Raw genomic sequence first — 11,206 nt, 5'->3', positions numbered from 1 at the left:
GAAGATTTGGGGTAGCAGCGAATATGATGAGGAAGAAGATGAAGAAGACGATGATAGACCAAGAAAAAAGAAGAAGAAAGATAGATTTGGTGGTTTTATTATAGATGAAGCTGAAGTGGATGATGAAGTCGAGGATGATGATGACTGGGAGGAAGGTGCCCAAGAAATTGGTATTGTAGGAAATGAAGTGGATGAATTGGGACCAACTGCACGTGAGATTGAAGGACGACGTAGGGGTACAAATCTATGGGAGTAAGTAGTAAAATTTTGTGAAGAAGGATATTATACAACTTATTTAATTTTTATTTAAATAAAAGGAATTGAATCTTTAATAAATATATTTTTTTATTAGTTCACAGAAAGAAGATGAAATTGAGGAGTATCTTAGAAAAAAGTATGCTGATGAATCGATTGCTGCTCGTCATTTTGGCGATGGTGGTGAAGAAATGAGTGATGAGATTACTCAGCAAACTCTGTTGCCCGGTGTAAAAGATCCTAATTTGTGGATGGTGAAATGTCGTATAGGAGAAGAAAAATCTACTGTGCTCTTATTAATGCGAAAATTTATCACATATCAATTTTCGGGTAAGATATAAATTTTTAAGAAATTGTATCTCTTTTATTCTCATTATATACCTTTATAAATATTTCTTTATTTCTTAAAATTTTAGGTGAACCTCTCCAGATAAAATCCGTTGTAGCCCCCGAAGGTGTTAAGGGTTACATTTATATAGAAGCTTACAAGCAGCCTCATGTAAAAGCTGCTATCGAAAATGTTGGAAACCTCAGAATGGGTATATGGAAGCAGCAAATGGTACCGATTAAAGAGATGACAGATGTGCTGCGAGTAGTTAAAGAGCAGACTGGTTTAAAAGCTAAACAATGGGTCCGTTTGAAACGAGGCATTTATAAAGACGACATAGCTCAGGTCGATTATGTCGACTTAGCACAAAACCAGGTTCATCTAAAATTATTGCCAAGAATAGATTACACTAGACCACGCGGTGCATTGAGAACAGCACAGAGCGAATCCGAAGCATTGAAACGTAAGAAGAAAAGAAGACCACCAGCAAAACCATTTGATCCTGAAGCAATCCGTGCTATTGGCGGAGAGGTTACTAGCGATGGAGATTTTCTAATTTTTGAAGGAAATAGATACAGTCGTAAAGGGTTTGTTTCATTCTGCTGTTGTATTCTATAATGTTTTTTTTATTTTTATGTGTATGGTTTCTTATTGTGATTAATTATTTTGTACAGCTTTCTTTATAAGAATTTCACCACAAGTGCTATTATCGCAGAAGGTGTTAAACCTACACTTTCCGAATTAGAGAGATTTGAAGAAGCTCCAGAAGGTGTTGAGATAGATTTAAGTGGCGCACCAGGAACTGGAGTTTCTGGAAAAGAAGATCAAGCTTTAACTCATTCCTTTAGCAATGGGGATAATGTAGAGGTATGCGAAGGTGAATTGATAAATTTACAAGGAAAAATTGTTTCCATAGATGGAAACATGATTATGGTTATGCCGAAGCATGAAGAACTCAAAGAAGCCTTGGAATTCCAAGCTTCAGAATTACGAAAATACTTTACACAGGGCGATCACGTAAAGGTAAAATATCTGCAATGTCAATTATACTCTTTCTATTAAAATGAAAATTTATCTTTTATAATATTATATTACTATATTATTTTTAATTAATTCATAGGTTGTAGCCGGAAGATATGAAGGTGATACAGGCTTGATTGTCAGAGTAGAACAAAATAGAGTAGTTTTGTTTTCCGATTTATCAATGCATGAACTTGAAGTCCTTCCAAGGGATTTGCAATTATGTTCTGATATGGCGACTGGCGTTGATAGCTTAGGACAATTCCAATGGGGTGACTTGGTGCAACTTGATACGCAAACAGTCGGCGTCATTGTACGATTGGAACGTGAAAATTTCCATGTACTCTCTATGCATGGAAAAGTGGTCGAAGCGAGACCGCAGGGTCTTACGAAGCGTCGAGAGAATAAAAACGCGGTTGCTTTGGACTCGCAACAAAACACCATACAAAAGAAGGATATTGTTAAGGTAGTTGACGGGCCGCATGCAGGTCGAGGTGGTGAAATTAAACACTTATACAGGAGTTTTGCTTTTCTACACTCGCGAATGTTTGTCGACAATGGTGGTATATTTGTGTGCAAAACCAGACATTTACAGCTATCTGGTGGGAATAAGACAAATTCTATAAATTCCATGTCACCAGTGGCGGGATTTATGTCACCTAGAATTGCTTCTCCAATGCATCCCAGCGGGTTGGTTTCTTATTCTTATTCTATTTTATTAAACTCGAAATATTACTCTCACTTTTAAATTTTATTTCTATAAACTACTGATTGTTCTTACAGAGGCGGTTTTGGTCGAGGCGGTGGTGGAGGTGGAAGAGGCAGAGGTCGCGGTGGCGGTAGTGGTGCGAGACGTGACAGGGAATTAATTGGAACAACTATTAAGATAACTGGTGGACCATATAAAGGAAACGTGGGTATTGTAAAGGATGCGACGGAGACTACAGCGCGCGTGGAGTTACACTCCACTTGCCAAACGATCTCCGTCGATCGATCTCACATAGCGAACGTCGGTGTTCCGACAAAGGACGGTGGTTTCAGTAGTTACAACAGAACTCCAGCCTACACAGCCGGTGGACAAACGCCGATGTATGCGAGAGATGGATCGAAGACGCCTATGCACGGCTCTCAGACGCCTATGTACGAAAGTGAGTAGCCGTGTATTATATAATTTTTTTACTTGGAATAATTTAAAATTTGCTTAATTTTAATGTTACAGACGGTTCTCGCACTCCTCATTATGGTTCGATGACACCATCTCACGATGGTTCGCGAACTCCAGGACAGTCAGGAGCCTGGGACCCGGCAGTTACTAACACACCCGCTAGAACGAACGATTTTGACGGTTATAGTATGGAAGAGGGTGGTTCACCCGGCTATGCGCCTGGATATCCAACTACTGGAGGACCATTTACCCCACAAACTCCGGGAACTATGTATGGTTCGGAACAAAGCTTTAGTTCATATCAACCAAGCCCTAGTCCTGCGGGCAGCGCTACCGCAAGTCCAAGTCCAGCAGGTTATGTTGCTACTCCGTCCCCAAGTGGCACTGGATATACTACCAGTCCTCATGGAGCATTTGCAACACCATCTCCGATGAGTTATAGTCCTATGACACCTGGTAAGCAATGTGACGATGACAAAAGGTTCTTAACAAATAGATAGAGATAATACTTTTTGTGTATGTATAACATAATTTGTAATTTTTGTAGGAGTGGCAGGTAGCCCTTACAACCCACAAACACCTGGTTCTGGATTGGATACAGGTGTTGGTTCTAGCATAAGTGGTTCAGATTGGCATACAACAGATATTGAAGTACGCATCCGTGACTCTCATGATGATCCTGCACTTGCTGGACAGCAAGCTGTCATTCGAGGAATTTCTGTATGTAATTCTGTCAACTCTAGATATATATAAGATTTAAATTTTAATTATTACGATATTAATATTGATATACACATTCATGCGCACGCGCATACACATACATACATCTTTCATATGCATTTTAAAAATAACATGTTTATTTGATAGGGTGGTATGTGCACCGTTTACTTACCTACCGAAGACCGAGTTGTTAATCTAGGATGTGAGCAACTGGAACCTGTAGTACCATCGCGTGGCGATCGAGTCAAAGTAATTCTAGGAGAAGATCGCGAAGCCGTTGGCACTTTACTTTCAATCGACAATCAAGAAGGTGTGGTGAAACTCAATACGGAAGAGATCAAATTCCTACAATTGCGATTTTTATGTAAAATGAAAGCATCTAACACGTAATTTTTCAGCTGATTGCATTTATGTTATAATGAATATTTATAATATCGTGACAAATAAAAACGACGAAGAAAGATAACGAATAAAGACATTGTAATCATTGATATCTTTTTATTATAATATTCTTTTTGATTAATATTTTGACATTAAGGATACGGTCACGCTTTGAACGTTTAGCCACTTAAGGCGCTTATAAAATTCTTTTATTTCTTTATTTTGCTTATTTTGACTCTGTGAACGCTTAGAAAAGCATTAACGATGTGATAAATACTGTTAATAGATACTTATTTGATCGAGATAGAAAAGAAGCATCGTTGCTGATATTGTGGTAAAAAAGTAAAAAAAAAAGCGTAAATCCTAATATGCGTTTTTTGTTTGATCAACTTGAACATCATAATAGCGATACATAATTTTTGAAGATTGCATCAAATGAAATTGATACGTGATTCTAGTAATTTTAAAGTAAGCACTCAAAAATCAAATGTAATAGTATAAAGTAGCTTATAAACATAAGTGTTTTCAAAGAGAGAGCGAATACACCCTAATGTTTATTTTTTCTCTTGATCTCAATTATAACAATTAGGTAATTACAGTAGAAAGAAAAAAATTGTTTTTATATTTCTGTAATTATTAGAATTGCATGATTACAACTATTTTGATAAAATTATTTTACAGTATATATATTTCAATAATATATCTAATTGATTATTATATATTGAACAATTATTAATTATACTATGTGATTAAATGAATTTGTTATCACTTAAATGTTATTACTTAAATGTGTATCTTGTGTAAAAGATACATTTAAATGTGTATGTATAAGGCACATCCATTTAACGTTCGCAACGCCCACAGTATCATTTCATTCTTGTTGTTCATCGAAAGTTAAACAAAGACAGATGATGCTCGCGAGTGTTGAGAACGGCAAGTGGAACGCGTCCGTAGTTTACATCTAATATTGTCCATCTATATTCAGTCTATTCAATTCCCATTACATTATATTGTTAAATTATTCTTTATATTATTTATTGCATAATATTTTTCTTTTCGAGCATATAAAATAATGATTTTTACGAATTTGTGTAATGCTATCACAAGAAACATTATTTCTAGATACTAAATTAAACGAAATTTTTAAAATTTAACATTTCATAAAATAAAAAATTATGCTCGAAATTAGTTGCTTTATATTAGCACACTGAAGTATTGCGTAAATGTACACTATGAAGTAATATGTATGACAGTCATAGTAGTCGTTACATAGAATAATGGGCGCAAGACGTTATAGACTTGTGAAATATTCAAGAAATCCGCGAAAAAAATCGCGCGGTTGAACTATTTGGAATTCTTGTTTCAGAGTATGAATATATGCTCTTTATCGTTTCTCTTGATACTTGCAAGTTGCAACTTCAGTAAAAGGTTTGTCTTATGTATCGCGTTACATTTTACGAATTTAAATTTTTAATGTATTTATCATCCTTATTTCGTGACAGGGTAATCGATGCTAAATCTTTTAAACGTGATCACAATATCGGCACCGTTTTATTTGAGAAAAATGATTATGGAAAACAATGCTGGACCAATGAGGAATTTGCCATTCTTAATAGTCGGAGGATGTTTCAAGACATTTTACCCCAGGTAAATCCAGTTAAAAATTCGTTTATTAATATAAACTATTATTTAAAAAATTACAAAGTACAATATTTTATCATAAACCAAAAATTTTAAGATAATAATTAAGAGATAGTTAAAGGAATGAGTAACCTCTATTAAAAGAATTCTATAGAGATTGAATTTTTTTCTTTTGCCAGGTGAAAGTCATCGATTCTCAAAACGATCAATACATAGCGCATCTCATGGACTATTTTCATATATGTCTCGAAAGTGTGCAGAGACTGTCTGTTGGCAAAACGAAGCATTTGATGTTGAAAGCTCTGGCAGATACTCTCGGCGGTTACTTGCGGGTTTACATTCTGCCTATTACAAGACGCTCGTATTACGCAGGGAATATCAAGTATCGTAACGCGAAGATGCTGTTTGAGCTCTTCGATGAGCTGAAGATCTTCCTTCGAACGAATGGGGCCAGCTGGTCGAAGCCTAGTCAGGACATTCAAAACATCAGGATTCCTCCCATCGTAATTACACCACCGAAAACATCGATTGCCTGTAACGGGCTTATTATATATTCGGCGCGTAAGTACGATTGTTAATCCATCACGGTTAAAAAAAAATTATAACAATGAATGTATCATTTTAAATTTGATTGTATAAGCAATAAAGAAATTAATAATTTCTGTTATTCGTAGTTCTGTACATGTTTCTGTACAAAAGAGAAATATAGCTTGCAAGTTTTGATTGTTTAGAAAAATATCTATATAATTTTTGTAAACTGCTATGTGTGGAGTTTATTTTGATTTGGAATCGTAAAGAATCAACGCGTATTTTCGATATTCATGATTATTAAAAGATTCTAATAATTATTGTTTTTCCTCTTAAATGAATAGCTTTTGACAGCGATTATCGAAGCTTCACGTTCAGAAAAAAGAAACGGTCTATGGTAAAGCGAGGACATTCAAGACGTGCACTCGATGGTAAGAAAAGGAATAAATTTAATATTAAACGACGCTAGTATTAATATAATACCTTAGTACTCTCTATAGTTGACATAAGAATGAAAATTAAAAGTATTTTTGCCATCTAATCATTTCTTGAGGATTACAAGAATATAAGATTTTTTTTTTTATTTTGGCAAGACTATAATAACGAAGCTGCGACGAGCGAAGTCATCATACCACTTCCGTTTCTCGATAATGAAGTTGATCCTAACAGGTAGTTAGTTTGTAAACAGCAAATTGTAAGAATGCTTCGTCGATTAGAAAACCTTACAGATTCTTCTGCAAATTTAATAAATCTATCTAGCATTGCGCTGCCCTTCAAAATTGACAGCCTGCAATCTTTATATTCGGAAAAGTCAGCTTTCGCTCTCGTAAAGTACTACATCGCCAGCGTGAAGTGCATTATATCACGATCGAGCACGAGAACACAATTGCAAAGATTCAACAAAGACTTCCACGTCTGGTTGCAACAATCCGTATGAATAATTGCTGCGTTCTTTAATAATAGTATAAATTATGAAGTGTCTAAAAAATTAAAACATTAGAATTCAAGTAATGATAATCTAAATATCTCAAAAATATTCTGTAATTTTCATTCTAAAAAAACAAGCATGCTTAGTTCTTTGATCTTGCATTTTCCATTTTGTAAATACTGACGCGATTGCTTGAGATTAATTTTAGACAGAGAGCAAATAAAAGTACCGTTTGTGTTCCAGGTACGTCGACACCTGGACGACGAGAAGTGGTATCCGGCATTCGGGGGAGTTTTCAGAGTAATGGCCACCTTGCGGGAATCGGGTAATATTTCATGACGGTCTCGTTGCATGTAATTCGTATTCGTCGTATTTGAAAATTAATAAGACCGATATACTATTCCGTTTAAGCGTTTGCATAGTTAAGAAACTGCAGCTTCCGTAATATTTCTCTGACCATGTTTGCAATTCATATCCGAGTTGATCATGCATCTCAAAGAAGAGTAAAATATAAACGCGTACCCATTTTAATATTTTGATGCATCTTAGAGATCAAAGTGACCTTGTAAGCTTTGTACAATTTTTTTTATCACACATGTGTAATTGTAAAAGAAAAAAAGCGCTTTATACTTTACTTTATAATATTTAGATAAAATCAATATTAGAATGTGCCACCTGCTAGAAAAAATATTTGCTTCCCGTTTCTTAAACACAAAATTGTATGAAATATTTCTTATAATTTGACGTTTTATTTCAGGTATAGGAGATGGAATTACGAGGAGCCAAACAAGTGGGACTTATCAAGTTATGCCCAAAGTAGGTGTGGAACGTGCGAGTCAGACGGATGAGGATGTACTTTACAAAGGAAAGGAACAAAGTAAGTTGCCCGCGATAAAATTTTTTTGTTTTTACATTTGTATCATTTAGTTTAATTTATTTAGTAATACTTTAGTTTATTCAATAATAATTCATAATTTCTAGTAAAAAGTATAATCAAGTTTGTGCCTATTGAATTTAGGCAACGATAACATAATGACACTTGGCACTACGGAAATCGTGATTATAGCGGTAGTATCCGCATTGCTAGTATGGTTACTGGTGGGTTTAAGCTTAGTGTGCTACAGATTCCTCACCAAGCAATCCGAGGAATGTTCACCCTGCGAATCGAAAACTACTCCGTAAGTTGAAATGTTTCTTTACGATTGATATATTTTTTGATTACATTTGAAAAATGATGATTATTAATAATTTATTATAATTTATTTTCAATTCTTTATCTTATTAATCATTTATCTATTTTAATTTTTCTCGATGAGATTTTTAATTCTTTAATATATATATATATATATACATATCATTAAGCACAATTAATTAAATCACAAACACAGTGATGGTAATAAACTAATTATTATAGTTACAAAGAAATCTAATCTATATTTTTTCTCTGTAAAATTAACTTTTTATAAATTCTTTTCAAATAAACTTTTATACTCTTTCGAGATTTATAAAGTTATTGTACTTAGAAAGTTATAATACTAGAAACAATATATTAGTTTTATAATATAGAAATGTTAATAATTAAATATTGAGCATTTACTAAAAAGTACATTTTTTTTTGGTAAAAGGTCAACAAATACTTGATAATGATATTTTATTTATTCTTTTCTCTTTAGATTCGCGGTTTTGTATGAGAATGAGGATTATTGCCAGCCGGATACATGCTTCTCGAAGTCATTGCGGAAAGGCGTGCTTGAAAAATTGAAAGAATGGTGGAGAAATAAGTTTGGACGATGTCCAGGGGGATGCCAAGAGCATATGGATGAGGAGCGTTGCTTAGCTGCAATTAGTTACAACAGCAAAGACAGCATTAATAATAGCGGCAGAATTTATCCGTGAGTGTACACGCGTATAAATATACAATATATCTTTCCTTATTATATTATATTAAAATAATATGTTTCTATTAATAATATTAGATAAGATATAGTTCTGCGATCGTATTACTAGATTAATCATAATATTATTAGATTAATAATCGCGTATGTAATATATGCTGTTACGAATGCGATTTTATTTAAAGATATTCTTGATTAACAGGCGAAAGAAATACACTAAATCAACTTCCGCTTCGCCATCGGGAACATCTCGAGGTCGTACAGCTTACAAAGTAAGTGTTTATGATTGCATTTATTTATGTGTATTCGATGTAAATAAATGTATTTTAAGCTATTAATTACTGTAAAAGCTATAAGAAATTAACGGAATTTAACTCTTATAAAAAATAACGATTTATTTTGCAATATGTGATCTTTATTCATAATCATAAATTTTATCCACAGCACAGTGTTTGCTATAGTTCCGAAGGATCGACTACCTACTCCGATAGTCCGGCCAAGCCAAGGTAACAGTTGCATTAATTTCAAGATTTATATAGTTGTATACAATCAAGTTGTATACAGATATAAAACGTGAAGGAATCGCGCTTGCTTTAAGGTATACCATCTTATTTTAGAATATTTCAATCAATAAACAAGCAAACTATAATAATAAAAAAACTATAATAAATATAATATGTTTCTCTAATATTAGCGTTTATAATACGGCATCCGCTCGCGGAAAGTAACTGCGAGAATTGTTTTATCCTGCATCTTCGCGCCGTTCCTTTGGACAATTAATCTGTAATTTCATTACAGCTGGCCGCATCCGTGAGCTTTTTCGATCGTTCTCCGTTATATGCCCATCGTGTTCGCGCGGCTCTCTTCTCCCTCCGGTCACGCGCACGAATTGCAACTTGTTGCGAGCGAGACGAAGATAAGCGACGTTGACGCGTCGCAAATTCTGAGGGCAGCCGAGGGGAGAATGGGAGCGCGCACAGCGCAAAACTTCAAACGTCGCGCACGCGTCATGTCGCGCATGCGCAAGCATCTCCCGAGTGAGGGGATGAGATCGCGTGAAGTAAGCGGCGCGCCGGCAGTGTCGCGCGACACTTCGGGTAGTGTGTTTGAGCGGTGCGTTATTTCGTGTGCGTAAGGACGTGCGTGTTCGCGTTTCGCGAGAGACACCGGTTTCTGAATTGGACAAAAGCGAGAATAAAACCCAAGTCACTTGTGATCGAACGGTTTCGAATCATTATCGCGGATATTGTTGATCACGGTGATACGCTCGTAGAAGATCCCGCGCTTTGAACCGCGTATCCTCGATAATCGGTAACTCGATTCTCGATAGCAGAATTATTAGCGTTAATTGTCGGTTAATTCGCGATGTATGACGTACTGTGCGAATTGTCACTCGTGTATCTCGCACGAGAAGTCTCGAAGGACAATGTTTAAACGATTGAGAAGGGACGACTCTGTTTCGCGCCATTTCGTTACGTGATCAGTGCGTACGCCATTAGCGCCGCGACTTTATCGCAGTGATATCTCATTATTCGACGTGTGATACGCGAACTGGATACATCTACGACGATTGTTACGAGGACAGGAACGAGATGATTCAGATAAAAACGTGAGTTATTTTTCTGATGTAAGAAAAACGCGCGTGTACACACACGTTTGTTGACATTCCTTCGACGACAAGGTATACGCCATTGAAACGTGTTTCTGTGTTTGTACGTTGACTGTATCTTGAATATGTGCGTTACGGCGGGATTCTCGTGTTTTCTCGTGTTCGTGCGCGTCTACAATTGACTTTTGTGCATCCTGTGCTTCGTCGTGGGACAACATGGCACGAAGGAGCCACCGCCAATTATGCGCGCTGTTCCTCCTCCTCCTCTTCGCGGACATCTTAAAAGGTAAATCTCCGCTTTGAAATCTTAACGTGTTCGAAGAGAGAAGATAAAGCATGCCACTTTTATCGTTTGAAGAGCTAACAAAGTATGTCGTAAGAAATTTAAAATTGCATAATAATTGTAAGATTTTATAATATTCTAAAAATATTTCTCAAAATTACTCGAAATTACTTTTTTTCTCTGTCATTACTTGTATTACAGATCTGTGTATTTAACTTACATAATGTGTGTCATATTACATTATTGTCGTTAGCTTTTCAAGATTTGCAAAATTTTTGAAGAAACAGAAGTTGAAACTCTTGATTTAAAAATTACATTATAGGCTTCGTTGAATTTGTAATATGCACTTTATAATCTATAGATCATATTTATCTACGAATAATAATGCCTTGAAATAAGAATTAACTGTATTTTATCAAATCGAATTGTTAAAACAATCTTATTATTATATAG

General features: G+C 35.2%; 3 protein-coding genes across 3 annotated transcripts in view; all 3 read left to right on the top strand.

The window, feature by feature from the left end:
• Positions 1-3,983, top strand: part of Spt5 (Transcription elongation factor subunit Spt5) — a 4,549-nt gene extending 566 nt beyond the window's left edge. The window contains exons 4-12 of the mRNA XM_070299593.1: positions 5-252; positions 353-585; positions 672-1,170; positions 1,258-1,606; positions 1,704-2,293; positions 2,387-2,751; positions 2,823-3,224; positions 3,316-3,488; positions 3,636-3,983. Coding sequence (XP_070155694.1) covers positions 5-252; positions 353-585; positions 672-1,170; positions 1,258-1,606; positions 1,704-2,293; positions 2,387-2,751; positions 2,823-3,224; positions 3,316-3,488; positions 3,636-3,878 — 3,102 coding nt within the window. The 3' untranslated portion in view covers positions 3,879-3,983. The remainder of the gene's footprint in view (positions 1-4; positions 253-352; positions 586-671; positions 1,171-1,257; positions 1,607-1,703; positions 2,294-2,386; positions 2,752-2,822; positions 3,225-3,315; positions 3,489-3,635) is intronic.
• A 1,359-nt stretch (positions 3,984-5,342) lies between these two features.
• Positions 5,343-9,371, top strand: LOC138935073 (uncharacterized). Its single transcript, XM_070299402.1, has 11 exons — positions 5,343-5,516; positions 5,690-6,071; positions 6,383-6,469; positions 6,632-6,707; positions 6,798-6,969; positions 7,210-7,291; positions 7,724-7,843; positions 7,985-8,144; positions 8,640-8,858; positions 9,064-9,133; positions 9,306-9,371. The coding sequence occupies exons 1-11, from the start codon at positions 5,343-5,345 to the stop codon at positions 9,369-9,371; spliced, it is 1,608 nt and encodes a 535-aa protein (XP_070155503.1).
• Positions 9,372-9,870: 499 nt separating this feature from the next.
• The window catches only part of Ror (tyrosine-protein kinase transmembrane receptor Ror), a 222,676-nt gene continuing 221,340 nt past the window's right edge, over positions 9,871-11,206 (top strand). The window contains exon 1 of the mRNA XM_070299387.1: positions 9,871-10,756. Coding sequence (XP_070155488.1) covers positions 10,687-10,756 — 70 coding nt within the window. The 5' untranslated portion in view covers positions 9,871-10,686. The remainder of the gene's footprint in view (positions 10,757-11,206) is intronic.

Source organism: Polyergus mexicanus, unplaced genomic scaffold, assembly GCF_030449975.1.
Source record: "Polyergus mexicanus isolate NDT 795.1 unplaced genomic scaffold, iyPolMexi1.0 SCAF_7, whole genome shotgun sequence".
Classification (NCBI taxonomy): Eukaryota; Metazoa; Arthropoda; class Insecta; order Hymenoptera; family Formicidae; genus Polyergus; species Polyergus mexicanus.
This window is presented reverse-complemented; position numbering and strand designations above follow the sequence as displayed.